General features: G+C 42.3%; 1 protein-coding gene across 4 annotated transcripts; it reads left to right on the forward strand.

Annotated features, from left to right (window-relative positions):
- Window positions 1-1,374: 1,374 nt before the first annotated feature.
- tdrd12 (tudor domain containing 12) lies at window positions 1,375-19,253 on the forward strand. 4 transcript variants are annotated; one of them, XM_056416402.1, is made up of 33 exons: window positions 1,375-1,433; window positions 1,621-1,662; window positions 3,181-3,327; window positions 3,650-3,786; window positions 4,535-4,654; window positions 5,102-5,157; window positions 5,221-5,306; window positions 6,164-6,311; window positions 7,656-7,761; window positions 7,939-7,986; window positions 8,059-8,107; window positions 8,191-8,234; window positions 8,415-8,456; window positions 8,567-8,632; window positions 8,711-8,771; window positions 9,088-9,198; window positions 9,293-9,481; window positions 9,558-9,708; window positions 10,119-10,246; window positions 10,329-10,520; window positions 10,759-11,098; window positions 11,346-11,485; window positions 11,572-11,804; window positions 12,788-12,944; window positions 13,035-13,228; window positions 14,868-15,075; window positions 15,938-16,030; window positions 16,160-16,329; window positions 16,410-16,625; window positions 17,224-17,337; window positions 17,464-17,617; window positions 17,702-17,768; window positions 17,869-19,253. In XM_056416402.1, exons 2-33 carry the CDS (start codon window positions 1,639-1,641, stop codon window positions 17,934-17,936), a joined length of 4,059 nt encoding a protein of 1,352 aa, XP_056272377.1. In that variant the 5' UTR covers window positions 1,375-1,433; window positions 1,621-1,638; the 3' UTR covers window positions 17,937-19,253. The 4 variants fall into 4 exon arrangements, with proteins under 4 accessions (XP_056272377.1, XP_056272379.1, XP_056272380.1 ...); XM_056416404.1 differs by lacking the exon at window positions 1,375-1,433 and having other exon boundaries at window positions 1,549-1,662; window positions 10,759-10,887; window positions 10,981-11,098; XM_056416405.1 differs by lacking the exon at window positions 1,375-1,433 and having other exon boundaries at window positions 1,549-1,662; window positions 10,759-10,887; window positions 10,981-11,098; window positions 12,863-12,944.
- The last annotated feature ends 4,450 nt before the right edge of the window (window positions 19,254-23,703 follow it).

The raw sequence follows: 23,703 nt of genomic DNA on the forward strand, positions 1-23,703 counted from the left end.
ACATAACCTTCTGCATTTTCAATGCGAAGGTAAAAATAGAATAGAATAGATAAAATGCACAATATGTACAAAAGAAGTCTGGGTCTGCTGCCCCCGAGACCCGACCCCGGATTAATCGGATGAGAATGGATATCATGAAAAGAATACAAATATAATATGTAAAGTAAATACCAAAAAAAAAATCCTGAAGAATAAAAAAAAAAAATAGTATGTCATGAAAAATAAAAAAAGTAACAAATATGTCATGAAAAGTATTTAAAAGTAATATGTGTCATGAAAAGTCAGAAATGGCATGAAAAGTAAACAAATATTATTTTAATGTAAAGTCAAAAATAATAATAGATGTCCTTAAAATAAAAAGTTAAAAAATGTAATATATAGTATGCCATGAAAAGTGTTAGTCATATGTCACAAAAAATTAAGAAAAGTAATGTAATGTAAAGTCAAATTTCATGAAAAGTAAAAAAAAGACAATGTTTCATGAAAAGTTTCTAAAAAAAATATTACATTATAGTATGTCGTGAAAAGTTTTTATGTCTTATGTCACAAAAAGTTAAGAAAAGTAATATTATGATGAATAGACATATTTCATGAAAAGTAAAAAAAAATTATATTATAGTATGTCGTGAAAAGTTTAAAAGGAAGTAATATAACATATCATAAAAAGAAAAAAATGTAATGTCATGAAAAGTTTTTTTTAAAGTAATGTCACGAAAAGAAAAAATATAATACTACGTCTTGAAAAATAAAAAAGTAATATATTTCTTGGAAAGTATAACAAATATTATTATATTAAAAGTTAAAAAAAAATATTCTAATGTAATGAAAAGTACAACAAAGTATTATTATTATATGAAATGTAAAAAAAGTCCAAAATATAATATAAAATAATATTATAATATGTAGTCGTAGTATGTAGAAATAAAAAACTATAAATATATCATGAAAAGTAAAAAAAAGTAACATTATGTCATGAAAAGTGTCTGAAATCAGGTCTGTAACATTTAGTTGTCTGATCTTTAAAACAGGTCAGTGAACGCCTCTCCGTATGATCTTAAGGAGTCTTATTACATTATTTAAATGTTATTTTTAAAATGTACATTTTTTTAGACTGAAATTATTATTTTTTGTACATTCCCGATTCACACCCTGTTAATTTGTTATAATTGACATTAATAGAGTAAAATACATTTGATAAAATACATGACGTCAGCACCGCCCTCTTTCCATTGGCCGAAAAGGCGTCTCCGTAGCTCCTCCCCTTTAGGCCGATCCACCGACCTGCTTCCGGTCAGACGCTCAGAAACAGCTACGTTTTTATCTCGGCTTCTTCAGCTAACCGGAAATCAAACATCACATTTAAAAAAGAACAGCCGCCATTTTCGGCTTCACCTCTGTAAGTTTTCGAGCGCAACGACGGCCGGTGACCTAACGTAAGTTGACGTCAGCTGACGTAAATTGACGTGAACTGACGTTACTGACCATGCGCGGGAAAGTAGGTTTAGTCTCGGGTGCAAAATACCAACCGCTTCGCCAAGTTGTGTCTCTCATTCACGCTTTTTAGCCGTTTATCTTAGTTATTCGACTCACCGGTTGTGTTTTCTTTCACCGTCAATTTAGGGAAGCCACGCGCTCGCCATGCTGGAAATATCCATTTTGACGGTAAGTGTTTTTTAAGTTACGGTTGCTTATTGATTAACGGTGAATTGGTCCGCGCGCTGCCAGTGAACGCCACGATGCGGTGAAGACCGTGAACCACGTTGCTGGCTTTTATTTTAATGTCTCTCAATTTAAATAACTGGTTATAACGTAGATAGTTAGTTACTTTATTACTACTTTTTAATTAGTTAGCTACAGCAGTAGAAGTAAACTATATTTTAAAAAAAAGAATAAAAAATCACTATATTAGAAAAATAGGATATAATAATTATATACAATATATGTAAAAAAGAAGAAGAATGCTCAATATATATAAAAAATAGGATTGATAATTTTAAAAGACTAATACAAAATCACTATATAAAAAATAGGCTATAATATAAATGTAAAATATATGTAAAAAAGTCGAATAAAAATGCCCAATATATTCAACAAATGGGATGGATAATTAAAAAAAGCACAATATATCCAAAACAAAATATATCAAAAATATATACAAATATAGGATATAATAATAGTAAAATTGCACAATATATATGAACAAGAGAATAGTAAAAATGCACAATATATTTTTTTTAAATAGGAAAGAGGAATACAAAAATGTCACAATATATACAACAAATAGAACAATAGTAAAAAATGCACAATATATTCAAAAATAGGATAGAAAAATAAGAGAAATGCACAATATATATACAAACAATAGAATGGAATAACAAAAGAAGAAGAGTAATATTAAGTCAACTAACAAAGCAAACAATGTGTAACAGTGTTATAGACGTAGCTTCCACTGTGATGAGGCAAAACAAGGAAAGTGCTTTTTTAATTAAGATAATGAGGAATTTAATTGAAAAATGTCTGTTAATGTTTCACTTGTTGTATTAAAAATATACATAATGGATATTAAAGTGTCCTAATTCAATATGTATTGGCCAATATTATGTCCTCAGGGGTTCATCTGTAACATAAGTCCATTAATTAGGGCTTCCACCTCCTCATTCATTAAAAAACATTAAAAGTGAGTCAATAAAACCATTAAAAGTTAGTAATAAAAAACATACAAAGTATGAAAAACATTAAAAGTAAGTAAGAAAAACATTAAAAGTAAGTAAGAACAAACATTAAAAGTAAGTAAGAAAAACATTAAAAGTAAGTCAGAAAAAATATTTTAAAAATTAAGTAAGAAAAACATTAAAAGTAACTTCTTAAAAAAATATTTAAAAAATTAAGTCAGAAAAACATTAAAAGTAAGTAATAAAAAACATTAAAAATAAGTAATAAAAAACATTAAAAGTAAGTAAGAAAAACATTAAAATTAAGTAATAAAAAACATTAAAAGTAATTAATAAAAAACATTAATAGTAAATAAAACAAAGAGTGAGTGTTCATCTGTAACACCAGACTCAGTCCTGGAGCCTCCTCTGTAACGGTTCTCCTCTGCAGGTTGAGAACCCGTCCTGTCTCTGGGGTCGGGTGGTCCAGGGTCTCTCTGTGTGTGTGTGTAACGGTTCTCCTCTGCAGGTTGAGAACCCGTCCTGTCTCTGGGGTCGGGTGGTCCAGGGTCCCTCTGACCAGTACGACCGGCTGCTGGCTCAGATGAACCTCTTCTACCACGACCTCACGCGGGACCCTCGCCAGCTGAAGCCCGCCGCCTTGGAGGAGGGACAGGTAACGCCTGCCGGGTTCTCTTACACGGACACCTTAACTGAAAAAACATACATTTTATTCTTTTAATGAATCTGTTGTGTCATTCATTTGAGTCATTGAAGGTAATTTATTGTCTTTTTTTGGATTCTCATTGTTAGTTTGAAATACTACATTTTCTCACTTTTTTTATTTATGCACCGAGATTTAAATAAAAATGTTTGGACGTGGACATTTAGTTTCAAGTCCTGGAAAATTCATGGAAAATGTCAAGAAAATATATGGAAATGTATTGAAAAATTGTAAAATTCATGGAAGGTCATGGAAAGCTCCGCCCCCCCCTCAGGTGTGTGTGGTGTACTGGTCGGTGATGAAGTCGTGGTGCCGGGCCGTGGTGGAGTCCATCTTCACGGACTCCGTGTCCTGTCAGGCTCGCTGTCTCCTGGTGGACCAGGGAGAGCGACTCATCGTCCCCTCAGACAAGTAAGACCAGGACCAGGACCCTGTCGGTCCTCCTCACCCCAAATACAGGACGAGTCTGTCGTCGTTCAAAGAAAAGCCTCCGAACACTCGTGTGATTCAGGAGAAAGGCCCGAGTCCACACGGCGCCTTTTTCATTTCTTTATTTCTTTTATATATGATTTTTTTTACATATTTGTGAGAGAAAAGTTAAATATATCTTTAAAAAGTACAAAAATAGAATAAACTAAAAGAATTATATAAAAATAAAAATGCACAATCTCAAAAAAATAGAAAAGATAGTGTTTAAAAACACTATACAATTTATTTGCTATTTATTTAGCTACATACAGCACTAAAAAATATAGAAAAAGCAAAATATTTATATATATATATATATATGCAACAAATAGGATAGATTAAAAAAATGCACAATATATTTAAGAAATATATAACAATGCACGATATATATACAAAAGTGGAAGAATTCACAATATTAAAAAAAAAAAAAAATGAAGAATAAAAAATGAATAGAATAATAATAAAAATGCCCAATATTTTAAAAAAATAGAAAAGAGTATCTTATCTTATCAGCTATTTTAAAAACTACATATTTGTAATTATATTTACTTCCATCATCTTTTTATTCATTCAATATTATTAACAAAGTGCAACTGTTTTTTCTCTGGCAGTAATCATTAGAAACGAGTGAAATTAAGACGTTTTACGGCGGTTTCGGTCTTTTCTCGCCGTCGTGTTTTGTCGTCTCCAGGATCCGAGTCGCCGCGCCGAGCTTCCTCCAGCTGCCGTTCTGGGTGAGGAGGTTCCAACTGGCGGGAATCAAACCCACGACCCTCCGGGTGTCCGTCTACGAGGAGGAGGCCGGGCTCATGTGAGATGGACTTTTCTATCTCAATATAAATACACACACACACACATATATATATATTATATGTGTGTGTGTGTGTCTCTCTCATTGTGTGTGTCTCTGTGCGAGTGTGTGTGTGTGTGTCTCTGTGTGTGTTTCTGTGTCTCTGTGTATGTGTGTCTCTGTGTGTGTGTGTGCTTCTCTCTCTGTGTGTGTGTGTCTCTGTGTCTGTGTGTTTCTGTGTGTGTCTCTGTGCGTGTGTATCTGTGTGTCACTCTGTCTGTGTGTGTTTCTCTGTGTGTGTGTGTGTGTGTCTCTGTGTTTCTGTGTGTGTGTTGGATCAGTGGTCCTCCCTGAATTCTCATTGTTAGTTTAAATCCTAAATGTTGTCATGTTTTTGTCAGACATCAATATAAATACATAAACGCATAAACACAAAAACATAAAGCTCGGTGTGTTTGTCTCCTGCAGCCGCTGCTCTCAGTGGGACAGCTCCGCCACGCTCTACCTGCACAGCCTGCTGCAAGGTGAGTCCACACAGGTGCCTGAACCCCCGCCCGCCATCTTTACTAAAGCCCCCCCCCCTCCAGCGTCGACGCTCACCGAGGCCGTGCTGCTGGAGGCGCTGCCGGGCTCCACCGGCGTGGAGCTGTACGTGACGGTGGGCGGCGTCAAGGTGAGCCGACAGGTGTTCTAGTCACATGCTGTCAAAGGGAAGAAGCTCTAAATATGAGAATGCTCCCACTGCAAGTGAACGCACCACGACCGAGGAGGCCTCAATGTGTATTCTTCTAATCTATTGTCTCTCATTCATGTGTGTTTATCTGTATCTGTGTGTGTTTGTTTCTGTGTGTGTGTGTGTGTCTCTTGCGTGGATCTGTGTGTATGTCTATCTCTGTGTGTGTTTCTCCGTGTTTGTGTCTGTGAGTGTTTCTCTGTGTGTGAGTGTTTCTCTGATGTGTGTGTGTTTCTCTGTGTGTTTCTCTGTGTGTGTGTGTTTCTCCGTGTGTTTCTCTGTGTGAGTGTGTCTCTGTGTGTGTGTGTTTCTCCGTGTCTCTGTGTGTTTCTCCGTGTGTGTGTGTGTGTGTGTGTGAGAGAGTGTTTCTCTGTGTGTGTGTGTGTGTGTGTTTCTCCATGTGTGTGTGTGTGAGAGAGTGTTTCTCTGTGTGTGTGTGTGTGTTTGTCTGTATCTGTGTGTGTGTCTATGTGTGAGTGTTTCTCTGGTGTGTGTGTGTTTCTCTGTGTGTGTGTATGTTTCTCTGTGTGTGTGTGTGTTTCTCCATGTCTCTGTGTGTTTCTCTGTCTGTGTGTGTTTCTCTGTCTGTGTGTGTTTCTCCGTGTGAGTGAGTGTTTCTCCGTGTGTGTGTGTGTGTTGGTCATCCCTGAATTCTCATTACTAAACCAACATTTTCACTCACTTCTTCAGATGCTGAGATCTAAACAAAGTGTTAGTTGGTGTGAATCTGTTTGAGTCTGCCCCCTGCTGGTCAACGTGGGTATGACGCCATCTCCTCGTTTATTTAACTCCTCCAGATCTGCGTGAAGGACGACCTCGTGGCCAAGAGGTTCGCGTACTACAGCGGCGCTCTGGAGGAGGTGGACCGCCGGCCCGTCATGCTGGCCTCCAGCGTCCTGACCCAGACCGCCATGAAGCCCACGCCACGGACCACCCGAGCTCCCCGTAATACTACTTCCTGTTTCGGGGGGGGGGGGGGGTTAGTTCAAGTTGCATCGTCATAACTATATAAAATAAATGATTATTATTATTATTATATTATTATACAGGCATGAGAATCCCTCACCTTTCGGCGAAATTCGCCGTTTTGAAACCAAAATAGGTGACTTACGTGAATCGTGTAGATCCGAAGAGTTTTTGTTTTGGTTTAGGGGGGGGGGGTCAATTGGCCGGCCGGCGTTTATGGAGTGGGACGCAGAGAAAGTGTGGAGTGGTGCTCTTCGCAATAAAACATCTTTGATGGGACGTGTCGCGTCTCGGCCAATCAGCGTCAAGATGTCTTCAGCGTTTGGTGGTTTAGGTTAGCTTGAATGTTAGACGCTACTTCTGCTGCTGTCGCGCTGCACGGTGTAGCGATGCTAACAAAGTACCCGTACGTTAAGAGCGATGTGATTTAGCATATTTTTAGTCTCAATACTTCATTAAAAGAGCGATCAGAGCGCACGCGCTGCTCCGTGTCAAGCTGTTTGCACGCGCAGCGCAGCGCTCACAGCGAGGGGCGTTAAGTGGCGGAATTTTCGGCTTTAAAATTAAAAATTAAAAAAGATGCCAGAAGTGAAATGTTTAAGTTCAGTCTGTAAAGTTCTGTAACTCTACAGCTGCTCATCCTGATGAACTGTGTATCCTCTGGTCAGATACAGACTAACGGCCTCATAGTGGATCATCAATGCTATGATGGCTCCATGTAGTTTCATTCATATCTTGCTGTATTAATACTAATATTACTGCCATTTGTTAAGTGTTGAAAAAGTTGGTAAAAAGTGAACCATACAGATATTTTATTTATTACTATTATAGATAAATATACCAGTATCTTATTTATGGTAGACTGTTTTTATGGTATTGTATCATGATATTTATGGCAGGTATGGTATAGAAGATCGTGACAACCAGGTAGAGGCAGAACAGACTCCAGGAACAGACTCGAGGCTCAGCAGAGCTCAAGACTTGAAGACTTGTTCACGCCAAAAAAAAGGAAGTTGGTTCATGAATGACCATATTATACACAATATTACTATTATTATAGGGCCCGATCACTGACTTGGTGTCAGAATGAAGGACCTATAGATTATCATACAACGTCCAACATCGATGTTCGTGGAAGTCACCCCCCCCCCCCCGCGCGCCTATCCTCCTCACCTTTTTCACCCCTGACCCGTTTTCATGCCTGATTATAACTGTCAACGCTGTTTGCGTTTATTAAGCATGGTAATTCAAACGGACTCCATAAAGGGGAGGGGGGGGCTTTAGGGGCGGGGCTACGACGTGATTGACAGGTCTTCTTCTCAGACGGTTTCCCGAGCTTCGGACAACAACGTAAGCTGGAGGCCTCCGAGCAAGGCAGCGGGTCAACGGTCACGGACCAGCAGCACGGCCCCAACGCTGCTGCAGAGAGGTGAGACTCATTTATTAATATAAATAATATATTACGAAGCTTTATGCCTCATTTATACACATTTATTATTATAAACTATATATAATGAAGCTTTGTCTCATTTATATTAATATAAACTATATATTATGAAGCTTTATGTCTCATTTCTTAATAATAGAACCATCCCTTGTCCCTCAGTGACTCGTCTCTGGCTGCGTCTCTGAAGAAGAACCTCAGTCTGTTCAGGTGAGTCCTCGTCACATCACGAGTCTCACGTGATTGGTCGATGCTGACGGAGCGCTCTGCGTTCCCCGAAAGGTTCCTGAAGTTCCTGAACCCGGCGGACGGCGAGCCGGCGGCGCCCACCGTGAGTTCCTCTCGGGTTGATATCCATCTCGTTATCTTTTAGCCGTTTATACGTCTGTATCGTTCTGTTTTGTTTGGTCCCAGGTGAGTCAGCGTGGAGCCGGAGAGACGACCACAGCACAGGAAGAGTGAGATCTACGGGGGGGGGGGGGACCTGAACGCATCCTCGTGACACCTGAACGCATCCTTGTGTTAGCATACCCGTGTTAGCAGACCCGTGCGCTACTCCGTGTCCCTGAACGCATCAGGCTGATCCCCTGAACCAGCTGCTGGTTTTGTAACGTTGTTCTTTGGCTTGATGTCGGCAGGACGAGTGAAACTGGAGGTGAGAGTCTGGAGGAGGAAACCAGGTGAGTGTTCTTCTTCTTGTCCTCTTTCTTCTCCTTCTTCCTATCCTTCTTCTCCTCCTTCTGTGTGCGTGTGTCTGAGCCGATCTTCTTCTTCTGTGGTGTTTCCTCAGTGTGGGTGCGTCGGTGGGGTCCTCAGAGAAGCCGTGGAGGACCAAAGAGGACCGAGCCCGTTCACGGTGAGTGGAGTGGACCGCCCCCCCGTCAGGCTCCGGTTCTGGGTGTGACCCGCTCTGTGACCCGCTCTGTGTCTCCAGTCTGTTGCAGTGGCTGAACCCGGAGCCGCCGAGCGACGACCCCGACGCCACGGACGCCGAGGTAGGTCTCCTCCACCGAACCCAGAGACTGTAGTTCAGTGAGGACTTCTTTTCCCAGAAGGCACCTCTCTCTCAAGAATTATTGTTCCAAGAGTCTAAAGGTTCCTTCAGCTCTGTGTGTGTGTGTGTGTGTCTCTCTCTGTGTGTGTGTCTGTGTGTGTGTGTGTCTCTGTGTGTGTGTCTCTGTCTCTGTGTGTCTCTGTGTCTCTGTGTGTGTCTCTGTGTGTCTCTGTGTCTCTCTGTGTGTGTGTGTGTGTCTCTGTCTCTGTGTGTGACTCCCGCACGTTGTATATTATAATAACTCTCGTGTGCCTCAGGCCTCCGGTGACCCCGCCCGGACCTGGGGGGGGGTTCTGGTGCACTCTGCCCTCCCGGTGACGCCGTGCAGCGGCCTGGACGACGCCCCCATCACGGACGCCCTGCGCTCGGTAACCCGTAGCAACCGTCTACTTGTTCTTCTTGATGTTGTTTTTCCTTCTTGTTGTTCTTGCGCTGGGTAACCCCCCCCCCCCCCCCCCCCAGGTGCTCAGGAGGAAGTCGTACGGCGCCCCGTCCGCCGCCGACCGCTACGCCTGGCCGGCCGTCGCCCGAGGGTGCAACGTCGCCGTGGTGTCGCCCGACGCCGACCAGCCGCTCGGCTACGTCGCCCCGCTGCTCAGCCACATGCTGCTCAACTCCATCTTCACCTCCCTCACCTCCAGCGCGGCGGGGGTGAGAGCGGCGGCGTTGTCGTCGTCAACATGTTGTTGTTGTTGTTGTCGTCTCTTGTTTAAACGTGGCGGTGCAGCCCGTGGCGGTGCTGCTGTGCCCCGGCTGGCAGAAGGTGCAGGCGGTCTACGACCTGCTGGACGAGACGAAGGCCGCCGCCGCGCTGCAGCCAATCAGCCTGCTGCTCGGGGTCAAGGGACACGCCCACAACACCACCATCCCCAAGAACTGTGAGCGGGTTGTTGTTGTTCTTCTTCTTCTTGTTTTTCTTGTTCTTCTATCTCTTCTTGTTCTTGTTGTTTTTCTTGTTCTTGTTCTTCTTGTTTTTCTTCTTGTTCTTGCTCTTCTATCTCATCTTCTTGTTCTCGTTCTATATTTTCTTGTTCTTCTCCTTCTTCTTGTTCTTCTATCTCATCATCTTGTTCTTCTCCTTCCTCTCGTTGTTGTTGTTCTATTTCATCATCTTCTTGTTCTCCTTTTTCCTCTTGTTCTTCTATCTCATCTTCTTCTATATCTTATTGTTCTTCCCCTTCTTGTTCTTGTTCTTCTCTCTTATCTTCTTCTTGTTCTTCTTCTCCCTCATCATCTTCGTGTTCCTCTTCTTCTTCTTCCCATGATGCATTGCTTCTGATACTCTCAGGCCTGCTGCTGGTGACCACTCCCTTCAGTCTGGTGCGTCTGCTGGCGTCTCACTGCTTCCTGTTCCTGCGTCTCTCCCACCTGGTGCTGGACGAGGCCGACCGGCTCTTCGCTCTCGCCCCGGACCAGGTGACCTCGCCCTTCATCCTCTCTTAAAAGTTGTTTATATTTATGTACATTTCATTTATTCATGGAAACGTTCTCCCGTCAGATGGCCACCATCTTGCAGCATTTCCAGAAGGTGACCTCCGGCGAGGAGATGGGCTCCTGCCCCCAGCAGCTTGTCGCCGTGGCGACGCGGTGGACCGGTCACATGGAGGCTCTGGTAGCCAATCACATGCCGTGCCCGTGCATCGTGGTGGCCGCGCCCGAGGAAGCCGCTCTCTACGGGAACGTGCAGCAGGTCAGTCTCACCGCGGACCAGGATCAGGTCCAGGATCAGGTCCCAGGATGAGGTCCAGGTCCAGGATTAGGTCCCAAGATCAGGTCCAGGATCAGGTCCAGGATCGGGTCCAGGATCAGGTCCCAGGATGAGGTCCAGGTCCAGGATTAGGTCCCAAGATCAGGTCCAGGATCAGGTCCAGGATCGGATCCAGGATCGGGTCCAGGATCAGGTCCAGGATCTGTTCTTCTCCCTCCAGATCATCCTCATGACTCTAGAGAGCAACAAGGCGACGGTGATGCTGAGCGCGTTGGATTTCAACCCCGATGAGGGCCAGAAGACTCTCATCGTAGCCAACTCTGCTGAGGAGGTTGAAGACGTGTTCAAGGTCATGACCTTCTCTCTCCATGCACCTTTCACCCGATGCAGGGAACCGGTCCTCCTCACAATGGACCCGCTTCCCGTTTCCTCCGACCTGCAGGTGGTGAGCAACAAGTCGGCCTTCTGTCTCAAGACCCACGAGGGGTTAACGCACCAGTTTGACGTCGTCATGCAGCAGTGGAGGAAAGACATCGGGCCCGGCACGCACGTCATTCTGGGTAAACCCACGTGTGTGTGTGTGTGTGCGTGTGCGCCCGTGTGCGTGTGTGCGTGTTGGACCAATCAGTGACGGTCATCCCTGAATTCTCGTTGTTAGTTTAACAACATTTTCTTACCGACATTAAAAAAGAATTTTGGTCATGGAAATGAGTTTTAAAGTCGTACCCCTACTGGTCGACATGTGCATGACCCCTGATTTTAAGACGTAACCGTTCGGTCGTGCCGTGTTTGACCTTTGACCCCCAGTGACCACCAGCGAGTGCCTGAGGTGTCTGGGCGTCCGAGACGCCACCTGCGTCGTCCACTACGGCTTCCCGCCGTCGCCCAAGCAGTTCGGCGTGCGTCTCTCCTGCATGGCCGACGGCTTCAGGAACCTCTCCGCACGAGTGAGCGCCGCCGCACGCCGCCGAGAAACCAACGCCGCCTCGGAAAAAACCCACAACCCCTCACGCTGTCGCGCTCTGACCCGCAGGTCCCCCCCGAGGACTCGACGGGGCGGCCGCCCGCCCGCGGCGTCCGCTCGGTTCTGCTGATCTCCGAGAGGAACGCCGGTCACGTGGTCGGCGTCCTGCGCTACCTGGAGAGGACCAACGCCCCGCTGCCCCCCGAGCTGCTGGTCTTCGCCCGCAGGGTCTACGAGGCCCGCGAGGACCAGAAGACCGACAGGCCTCTATGCGGCTACCTCAAGAGCTTCGGCGTCTGCAGGTCAGCGGGTCCAAACCAGACGGGTCGACCCGTTAGTTATTCTGTCGGAAGAACGTATTGAGATCTGAGAAGTTTCTGTGGAAAAACTCAAAAATGTTCTTTCTTTCATTGTTAAAATAGAATTTAAAGGTATTAACAAATATGTAAATATGACCATAAAGATGAATCCCTCAGCGCGGTCTTCAGGTTCACTCTAAACGTCTCTACACCCAGAGAGGATCTCCTCTGTGGAGCAAAATAAATTAAATAAAATTAGGGAATTTCTTCAAATTGAGGATGAACTGATTAAAACTCACAAAACATGCACAAGTCAATCAATTTATATAGAATTGAATAATACGATGAAAAAGGTTTTATTTTCAGCATTTTATTTTTAAATAATTTAGGTTTGGTAGAATTTAAAATAAATGGTTATTGTGGACAGAGTTCTGTGCACGAGGAATAAAAGTGAAATGTACATAATATGTATTTGATAAGGTTAAATAAAGGCTAAATTAAACGTTGAATAAATGTTAATAAAAGGTTGAATAAATATTTAATAAAGGCTAAATAAAAGGTTAAATAAAGGCTAAATTAAACAATAGATAAATGTTAATAAAAGGTTGAATAAATATTTAATAAAGGCTAAATAAAAGGTTAAATAAAGGCTAAATTAAACAATAGATAAATGTTAATAAAAGGTTGAATAAATATTAAATAAATGTTAATAAAATGTTGAATAAAGCCTCAATTAAACGTTAAATATATGTTAATAAAAGGTTGCATAAATGTTAAATGAAGGCTAAATAAAAGGCTAAATAAAGGCTAATGAAATGTAATGGATGAATGGACCTTCCTGGGTATTTTGTGGTATTTTATGCATGAATCATTTGCATTGCGTTCATGTCCGTCTGTCCTGAAGGAGGATTATTAACTCAACAATTAGTTTACTAGAATACGATTAACCTCAAAGGCTCATGGGTAAAACTCAGCTGTCACCTCAGGAGCCTTCCGGTCCTCGGCCTCCGTGTGTTCTGGTTGAACCCAAATGATCCTCCAGGTGGTTCTGTGTCCCACAGAGCCGGCGCCTCTTGTCCCGACCGCCATCGCTTCGTCCCCCAGCTGGACCGGTCGGCGCTGCCGGCCTCCGGACTCATAGAAGTACTTTCTACTTTTGTACTTTCCCCAGTTTTAATCGTTTTAACTCGCCGTGGGCGTGAACTAAAGCGCTGCGTGCGGCGCCCCCTGCAGTTCGTGCCCCTCCACGTGAAGACGGCGTCGGTGTTCTGGGGCCGCCTGGTCCAGAAGGAGGAGGAGGGGGGCGGCGGCTTCGGCGCCATGGCGGCCCAGATGGAGGCTCACTTCCACGCCAACGGGAAACCTGCCGCCACGGAGCTGCTGGAGGGCGGAGTCTACGCCGTGCAGCAGGACCAGGCCTTCCACAGGTCTGAGTCAGATGGGTAGTCAGTTAGACGGGTAGTCAGTTAGACGGGTCGTCAGTCAGACGGGTAGTCAGTTAGACGGGTAGTCAGTCAGACGGGTAGTCAGTTAGACGGGTAGTCAGTCAGACGGGTAGTCAGTCAGACGGGTAGTCAGTGAGTTAGATGGGTAGTCAGTGAGTTAGACGGGTAGTCAGTGAGTTAGACGGGTAGTCAGTCAGACGGGTAGTCAGTCAGACGGGTAGTCAGTCAGACGGGTAGTCAGTGAGTTAGATGGGTAGTCAGTTAGACGAGTAGTCAGTCAGACGGGTAGTCAGTGAGTTAGATGGGTAGTCAGTTAGACGGGTAGTCAGTTAGACGGGTAGTCAGTGAGTTAGATGGGTAGTCAGTCAGACGGGTAGTCAGTCAGATGGGTAGTTAGTTAGACGGGTAGTCAGTTAGACGGGTAGTCAGTGAGTTAGATGGGTAGTCAGACGGATAGTCTGAGTTAGACGGGTAGTCAGTTAGATGGGTAGTCAGTGAGTTAGATGGGTAGTCAGTTAGATGGGTAGTTAGTCAGACGGGTAGTCAGTCAGACGGGTAGTCAGTGAGTTAGATGGGTAGTCAGTTAGATGGGTAGTCAGTTAGATGGGTAGTTAGTCAGACGGGTAGTCAGTCAGACGGGTAGTCAGTGAGTTAGATGGGTAGTCAGTTAGACGGGTAGTCAGTTAGATGGGTAGTTAGTGAGTTAGACGGGTAGTCAGTCAGACGGGTAGTTTGTGAGTTTGACGGGTAGTTTGTGAGTTTGACGGGTAGTCAGTGAGTTAGACGGGTAGTGAGTTAGTGGAGCAGAGTAACTAGTGAGCTTCTTCTAGGTGTCTTTATTAAATGAGGTGGCTGGTTAGTTATCAAAGGTTAAATAAAGGTTAACTAAAAGAAGCACCCTCTCCTCATATCTGTCTCCTCATATCTCTGGTCTCCTCATATCTCTGTCTCCTCATATCTCTGTCTCCTCATATCTCTGGTCTCCTCCTCATATCTCTGTCTCCTCATATCTCTGGTCTCCTCATATCTCTGTCTCCTCATATCTCCTGTCTCCTCATATCTCTCTCCTCATATCTCTGTCTCCTCATATCTCTGGTCTCATATCTCTGTCTCCTCATATCTCTGGTCTCCTCATATCTGGTCTCCTCATATCTCTGTCTCCTCATATCTCTGTCTCCTCATATCTCTGGTCTCCTCATATCTCTGTCTCCTCATATCTCTGTCTCCTCATATCTCTGTCTCCTCATATCTCTGTCTCCTCATATCTCTGGTCTCCTCATATCTCCTGTCTCCTCATATCTCCTGTCTCCTCATATCTCCTGTCTCCTCATATCTGGTCTCCTCATATCTCTGTCTCCTCATATCTCTGGTCTCCTCATATCTCTGTCTCCTCATATCTCTGTCTCCTCATATCTCTGTCTCCTCATATCTCTGTCTCCTCATATCTCTGGTCTCCTCATATCTCTGGTCTCCTCATATCTCTGGTCTCCTCATATCTCTGTCTCCTCATATCTCTGTCTCCTCATATCTGGTCTCCTCATATCTCTGTCTCATATCTCCTGTCTCCTCATATCTCTGGTCTCCTCATATCTCCTGTCTCCTCCTCATATCTCCTCCTCAGGGTGAAGCTCCTCTCTGTGCCGCCTCGGGGTGACCGCCTGTTCTTCAGCGTGGAGGCTCTGTTCCTGGACGTGGGGAAGGAGGCGCAGGTCAAGTCCCACCAGGTGCTGCAGCTGCCGGAGCGGTTCCACTCGCTGCCCGGCCAGGCCGTGGAGGTCGTGGTGTGCCGGGTCCAGCCGGCCGACGGCGAGACCGACTGGCACCCCAAGGTGCAACGCACCCCCGCCTGTTAGATACCCTCTATTCCTTCCCCGCTAGTGACCTCGTGACCCCCAATGAGGTCGTCACTTTTACTGTGAGACGAAAGTAAATTCATCTTTGACCCAAATGTCATTTATTCATCTCAAACTTCATATTTTATTTTATATGCCCCAAAAAATATTCAAATATTTGAATTAAAGTGATTACATCGGATTAAATTCGAGAATTTCTTCAATTTTTTTATTTTATTTTCAGCATATATTTTTTTTTTACGAAAGTTTGGTAGAATTTAAAGGTGAAATAAAATAAATGTTCAATGTGGACAGAGAGCCGTGTACTGGAAATAAAAGTGAAATGTACGTCATATATATTTGATAAGATTTTGCTTAAGAACGTATTAACCTGTTTACGCTGTTTTACATTCCTGTGTTTTATGGTATTTAATCATGAAACTTTTACATTGCAGCCGTTTGTTATTATTAAACGACTGGTTTACTAGAAATACGATTAATCTACAGTGTTAAATAAAGGTTAAATAAAAACATTTAAAAAAGGTTAAATAAAGGCTAAAAAAAAGGCAAAATAAATGTTAATTAAAGGTCAAATAAAAAGTTAAATAAAGGATAAATTAAAGGTTGAATAAATAAATATAGGCTAAATAAAAGAATAAGTACCCTGCTGCACATCCCAGACTCTTTGCTATTGGTAAAAATATAGCTTTTTATTCCATGTATTGGGTAATGAGGTCAGTGTAGGGGGCTCTATATATATATATATATATACTGTTTTAAAGCGACACCCAGCATTAAACCTGCAGGCTTGAGCAGAAGACATCCGTTATGTGACCGGGTCGTGTGACTCGTCTCGCAGGTCACCAGAGCGATCAACCAGAGGATCCGAGGCCGGCAGCACCGAGCCAGAGCCGTGTTCAGTCTGGGGAACACGGTGTTCGTGGATCCCATGGTGAGCACACACACACACACACACACATATATAGTTGTGTATAAAGTACCCAAAACCATACTAGAGTAAAAGTAAAGCTGTCTCTAAATGTACCGATGAGTTATTCTTGGTCCTCTCCTGTGTTCCCAGGTGTGTGTGACGCAGCTTCCAGATATGAAAACGGTGATCAACGAGTACAGCGTGCGGGCGGAGATCCTGAGCACCGGCATGGCCGTCGGCAACCAGCAGCACCTGGACCTGCTGAGGGCGCTCTGCCACGAGGGCCCCGAGGAGGGCCCCGAGGAGGGCCCCGTCTCCGAGTGAGCACCGAAGTGGCCCGGTAGTGGACCGAGTGAAGTCCAGAAGTCTGAACGGAGCGGCGCTGTCTGTCGTTTTGCAGGTCGGGGGGCGGCCCGCCGTCTCCGGGGGGCGGGGTCGACGCCGAGGTTCTGGACGACCTGCCGCAGCTCGAGCCGCTGAGGCCGGCATCGGCGCCGCAAACGCCACCGGCAGCCAAACTCCGCGTGGTGCAGAGCCCCCTGCTGGCCGGCCAGGCTACTGCGTGTCTGGGAGCCGCCCGCCCGGCTGATCTGGAGTCAGCTGAGACGCTCGTGACGTGAGTCCCTCCGTCCTGAAATGATGAAGTTGGTCTTCAGATATTGTTTTTTTGTTTATTTGTTCGAGGGGGACGCTTTAAATTTGTGCCTTAGAAGACAAGCGGAGGGGTAGAAAACCCTTTTTATGTGAGCGCAGCTGAAAACAGTTATGCTGGTGAGAGAAGCTATAAAACTGACCTTCCTTTGAGCCACAAGTTTAAAGAACATTATTAATATTTACAATAACAATCATTGTTTCTCACCTTGTGTCTTGACTATTTTATATTAATTTTGCAAATCATTTGATGAATAAAACTGAGCTTTCATGGAAAACGTGTTGCGTCACTGTGACGGCCATTTTAATGTTTGTTTCTTTAAATAAGACGAGGAGTTTTCATCCTTCCTGACCGTTAGAGGCGGAGCTTAGTTTAGTTTAGTTTAGCTTAGCACTGGATGCCTGTGGCGGTAATCCAGGGTTCATAGACCCGCCGTTGCATACGTAACTTTCCTTTTTAAAGAGTCTGTGACTTCAGATTAGAATTCTTTGCAAATGATTACATCCTAATACGTTGATTTAGTTCCTTTTAGAGCTGAACTGCGAGTGCGTTTGTTTTCCAGCTTCCACCCTCCGGCCCGCTGGTACCAGACGCCCGACTCCGCCATCGTGACGGTGAAGCTGAGGAACCCGGAGAGCCAGCGCTGTGACTTCTACGCCGACAGAGTCGTTTACAGGTCTGTCTGCTTCTTTAATCATAGACTTCTATACAACCAGAGGAGTCGCCCCCTGGTGGTCAGGAGAGAGAATGCAGCTTTAGCGCATGTCTTCCTGGTTAACTCTCTCCCCCCCCTTGTGTTCAGTTGCAGAGCCAACGGTCGGGCCTACAGAGCCGACCTGCTGCTTCACGGCGACGTCGCCGTCGAGCGCTGCAGCTGGGAGATGAAGTCCAACGAGCCGGTGCTCAAACTGGCCAAAGGAGTGCCGGGCCACTGGGATCGACTCCTCCGGAGCAAGGTGGTGCCCCACGTTCAAACCCCGGCAGAAATACATAGGTTTTAACAGAATGCGAATTCTTTAAAATCATTTGTTCCCCTCCAGAATATTTTTGTGAGTTACGACACGGAGCACATCGACGAGGACGAAGACGAGGACAGAACCCCGGACGGTGAGAGCTGAGCGTGCGGCGGTTCCGCCTTTGATTCGATTGTCCGCCGTCTCGCTGCGTTCGAGTGACGTCTGTAACTCTCCCGTGGTTCGGCCTTCAGGACCGCGCTTTGTGGAGGACGAGGGGGAGGACAACCGCTACGTGAACTTGGAGAGCGACAGCGACTGAAGATTTACAAGAAACGAACGGGCGCCGCCGCCGCTCGGCTACCGAGACGCTCCACGTCAAAACGGAACGATGCCGTCAGATCTACAGAGATCGGCAGTTTAAAGCAACTCGAGAGTTGAAGCAAAAAATTTAAAAAATATGTTGTGTTAAAGCTGCATTCTCTCTACTGACCACCAGGGGGCGACTCCTCTGGTTGTATTGGTCCTACCCTGTTTAAAAAAAGGACAAACGTAAAATATAAAACGTGGATTTTTTCTCATCTTTAACGTTCAGTCTATGAAAGCGTCTGAAACCCTCCCCCGCTTCCTCCCACGGCCCAAAGACATGCAGCTATATATATAAACAAACATTTACGGCCTAAATTCAAGGCGTTGAATTCTGTTAAAATACAAAATATTATTTCCCTTTTTTGTTACCGTGTCTAATGAGGAAGTATTAATATAATTTTTTCGTAATATGTATTAATGTTTAATAAATAATGTACTATGGATCGGTTAGCCGTTATTAATGCCAACGTCTGGGTTGCCAGGTTGTGAAAGATCCTTCCGTCGCTGAATTCTCTTTCTGTTTGAAAACAAAGCCGACGGCTTCCAGTTTAATGTCAGTTTATTTTGCGGGGTAATCCGCGATGGATCCAGATCCTCTGAAGCTGTTAATTAAAGGAACAGTGTGAGGTTGTTGGTTGCTTTAAAAACAACAACAACAACATGTAGAGAACTTTTAAATCAACCAATTTCAGAACAGGAATTTACGTAATTTATAATTTAGATATCAATGAATATTGTTTCTAGAGCGGTGAAGTCGCTTTGTGAAGTCGTTGATGTCGCCAAGAACCACTTTAGTTAGTTTGCTGGATAACTTTACTTTAGCTGGCTAACTTTATTTTAGCTGGCTAACTTTACTTCAGCTGGATAACTTTGGTTTAGCTGGCTAACTTTATTTTAGCTGACTAACTTTACTTTAGCTGGATAACTACTTTAGCTGGCTCATTTTAGTTTAGCTGACGAACTTAATAAACTAAGTGACACATGTTTTTACATGCGAGTGAAACTTTTCAAGATGCCAGAATCGGCTTCATCGCTTAAAAAATATATTTAACGTTGAATAAACTTCAGGTGAAACTAATTAAATGTAACCTGTCGTTAATCTGGAGGTACGAGAGTTTCTGAATACTTTATGATTCAATGAAGTTTAATACGCTCACATTTAGTTTGTTCATGTTTTAGATGGTTTGTGTTGTTTGCTCATTCAGTTGTTGTTTATTGTTGTTTACATTCCTGCATTCACAATGTTAAATTAAAGTTCATCAGTATTATCAACAAATACTTTCAGTGTTGGATTATTATTTCTGATGCATTAAAGTGTAAATATCTCTACGTCATTTATTGTGATTGACGCTCCACTGAAAAATACGGAAGCCCACAGGTGACAAAGCGAAGAAAAAGATCGAGTAAGTCTTAATAGTTTGAAACTTTTTGGAAATAATGACTAATAATTAAGAATAAAGTAATTTGTCTCAATAGTGAGTGAGTTAGCATCTCAATAAGGAGAAACTAAAAAAAAAAAAAAATTATCATATCTGGCATATATCTGATATTGTGAGTTATATGAGTCTCTTATTTTGAAACAAGCATTTTGGGATACAAATTACTTGGCCAACATTTATTTTATTTTGAAAGAGCTCTTATTTTGAGATATTTTAATATCTCTCATTTTAAGACATTAATCATGTTCAGATACTAGTTCTCATGGTCACGTGATGATTCTATTTTGAGAATTTCCCATATTTTGAAAGTATTTTGGGATGTTAATTATTTTGCGAACATTTATTTTATTTTGAAAGAACTACTCTTATTTTGAGATACTCCATATTTTAATAGTGTCTCTTATTTTAAGATATTAATCAAGTTCAGATACTAGTTCTCATGGTCACGTGATTCTATTTTGAGAGTTTCTCTTATTTTTTAAACAAATATTTTGGGATACTAATTATGCTGTGAATGTTTATTTTATTTTGAAAGAGATTCTCTTATTTTGAGCGAATCTTTCTTTTAATAGCTTCTCTTATTTTGTAACACTAATTATTTTAAGACACTACTCATGTTCAGATAAAAGTTTTCATGGTCACGTGATTCTATTTTTAGAGTTTCTCTTATTTTGAAAGTATTTTGGGATACTAATTATTTTGCGAACGTTTATTTTATTTTGAAAGAGATTCTCTTATTTTGAGCGAATCATTCTTTTAATAGCTTCTCTTATTTTGTAACACTAATTATTTTAAGACACTAATGTTCAGATAAAAGTTCTCATGGTCACGTGATGATTCTATTTTTAGAGTTTCTCTTATTTTGAAAGTATTTTGGTATACTAATTATTTTGCGAACGTTTATTTTATTTTGAAAGAGCTTCTCTTATTTTGAGATACTCCTTATTTTAATAGCGTCTCTTATTTTAAGACACTAATGTTCAGATTCTAGTTCTCATGGTCACGTGATGATTCTATTTTGAGAGTTTCTTTTATTTTTTAAACAAATATTTTGGGATACTAATTATGTTGTGAATGTTTATTTTATTTTGAAAGAGATTCTCTTATTTTGAGCGAATCTTTCTTTTCATAGCTTCTCTTATTTTGTAACACTAATTATTTTAAGACATTACTCATGTTCAGATACTAGTTCTCATGGTCACGTGATGATTCTATTTTGAGAGTTTCCCTTATTTTGAAAGTATTTTGGGACGTTAATTATTTTGCGAAAGTTTATTTTATTTTGAAAAAGCTTCTCTTATTTTGAGATACTCCATATTTTAATATCTTCTCTTATTTTAAGACATTAATCATGTTCAGATACTAGTTCTCATGGTCACGTGATGATTCTATTTTGAGAGTTTCTCTTATTTTTAAAAGTATTTTGGGATGTTAATTATTTTGTCAACGTTTATTTTATTTTGAAAGAGCTTCTCTTATTTTGAGATACTCCTTATTTTAATATCTTCTCTTATTTTAAGACACTAATCATGTTCAGATGCTAGTTATCATGGTCACGGGATGATTCTATTTGGAGAGTTTCCCAAATTTTTAAAGTATTTTGGGATACTAATTATGTTGTGAATGTTTATTTTATTTTGAAAGAGATTCTCTTATTTTGAGCGAATCATTCTTTTAATAGCTTCTCTTATTTTGTAACACTAATTATTTTAAGACACTAATGTTCAGATAAAAGTTCTCATGGTCACGTGATGATTCTATTTTGAGAGTTTCCCTTATTTTGAAAGTATTTTGGGACGTTAATTATTTTGCGAACGTTTATTTTATTTTTAAAGCTTCTCTTATTTTAAGACACAACTCATGTTCAGATACTTGTTCTCATGGTCACGTGACATTTTTGTTTTTCTTCTCCACCGCCGGAAATGCCCCTCCAGAGTAAAAGCGCCGTCCCTTCTTTTCTCGGCTTGTTTTACGTGTTTCCTGTCTGGTGTCTGGCAACCCGCGGACCAAACGGCTGCGGTCCTACTGTGGCTGGTGAGCCAGCTGATCTCCCGTCAACAGGCATCTGACAGGCGGCCATGCGCGAGCCCGGATGACCCGAGCCCCCCCTCCCTCCCCGCTGCTAACAGGTAACACACGCACACACACACGTAGTAACCCCTGGAGCAGCTCTGGACCGACCCCGTTAACGGGGGAAGAATCTAAACGGCACACCTGCTCCAGCTGTACGGTTCCGCGGGCTGCGAACTACCGACGGCAGCTAGCAGGCTAATGTTCCAACTTCCGGTTACAACCCGGTTCCGATGGCGAGCTCACGTCAGAAGCCGAACATCTGCGCGCGCTGTCCGGGGGCCGGTCAGGTGTTCAAAACGCTCGCGACCGGAACCTCCGAACCGGTCTCCAGTAAAAATTAAGAAAAATAGGGGGAATTTAAAATCGAGTTAACGTTAAAATACAATTTCATCAAGTCATAGTTTGAACTCTCTATAAATATATTAATTTATATTTAAACTCATGAATCTGGTGCGCCTCTATTTTAATATATTGCTCAATTAATGGAGATATTGAGCAGGTGAAATGTGAGACAAAGGAAACTGTGTGTCACGCGCGTGCAGCGCTGCTGATGCTCTTGTTATATAATATCTTTGTGCATTTATGTTGTGGCACTGGAACATGCTGCGGAGTGTTTGTCAATAACGATTTTAATTTGAAAATATGCACGGAAACCCAAAGTAGTGATGAGTCAGAGGTCACTTTTGGGGGGGGTGTGTGTGTTTTTATTTCTACACTCAAAAAACCCTGTTGGAGAAAGAAGTCGAGCATTAATAAAACGTTATTTATTTAATATCATGTAAATTAAATTTGGCTCCAAAATATTTACGACCTCAAATTTCTTAAGCAATAAAAAAATAACAACAACAAACCCCAAAATACTCCTGTGTAAAAATGTTTACGGCACTTTTATAGTTTTTTTGGAGAAGTTTCCGTTGGCTGCGATCTGTAAACCCACCACTAGAGGGCGCCTCTCACGCAGTCGCTTTTAATAAGTGTCTCCTTGTCTTTTGTCTCCGGGTAACTACGGCCTGTTTGGGAGAAGAGTTTTGAAAAACTTTTGTTTGTGTTGCTTATTCATGTGACAAAACACACACACACACACACGCACCCTACAACACACACACACACACACACACACACACACACACACACACTTGTTGAGTTCACACACTGAACTAAAGCTCCAGACGTCAGCTGAGCGGCGGGGTGTCAGGGTGGGGGGACGCTGTTAGCGTCAAGCTTTGGGAGGTCACAAGGACCATGAGGGGGGGGGGGGCTGGTTCCCAGTTTGTCTGCACTGGAGCCGAGGGAGGACACAACTGGTCAAACCTTATTCATATTAATATTATTATATTATATTAATATGGTAATATATTAATTACAAATTATTAATGATAAATAGTAAAAATTATTATAATATTTTTTATTATTATTACGATGAACGGGAAATGTAAATGAAAAGTGCTGCCTCAGTTCTTTTTTGTTATAATGTTAATTATCTGTTTTTTCTTCTGTTTAATGGCTTGTTTCAGATTTTGTAGCAAATTTGCACTTTTAATGGATAAATTAAATTAAAAAGTAAAAGTTTTATTTTGTTGGGTAAAGACAACTGATTGGATAAAGTGTTAAATGTGTGTTTATTGTTGTTATTATTATTTATTTTTTACCTCGAAGACATTTTAAGGAACCGTCTTCAATAAGGAATCGATCCGGCGGTTTCGTATGTTTACGAACAAACATCGTCAGGTTTTAATGGTATTTACGACGAAAACAGACTTCTTCTTTTCATTTTCTTTTCTTCTATTCTTTTTTATTCTAAAAATGTAAGTTGGAAACTATTTATTTATTTATTTGTTTTACTTTTTATTTTACATTTTTTAAATTTCACTGAACAAAACGAGACAAAACATTGTAAATGACAAAAAGAAAAACGTAAATAGAAAAGAATAATAAAAAAGAATAATTTAAAACGTAAATAAAGAAACTACTTTTTAACGTGTAAAAAAACTACAACATAATAATAATAAAAAATAAGGATTTAGTTGTCGCATTGATGTAATATTTCTAATATTGACGTTCTCCAGGATCTCACACACCGAGGGGAAATGAACTGATGACTGACGATGGTGGGAAACCATCTGAAAGAGTCTTTTTGTTGTTGCCGGGCGGATTCTGACTCAGCGGATGATTCGAGTGACGTGGTTTGTTCTGACGCTAATAAACGAA

This window comes from Pseudoliparis swirei, chromosome 6, assembly GCF_029220125.1.
Source record: "Pseudoliparis swirei isolate HS2019 ecotype Mariana Trench chromosome 6, NWPU_hadal_v1, whole genome shotgun sequence".
Taxonomy (NCBI): Eukaryota; Metazoa; Chordata; class Actinopteri; order Perciformes; family Liparidae; genus Pseudoliparis; species Pseudoliparis swirei.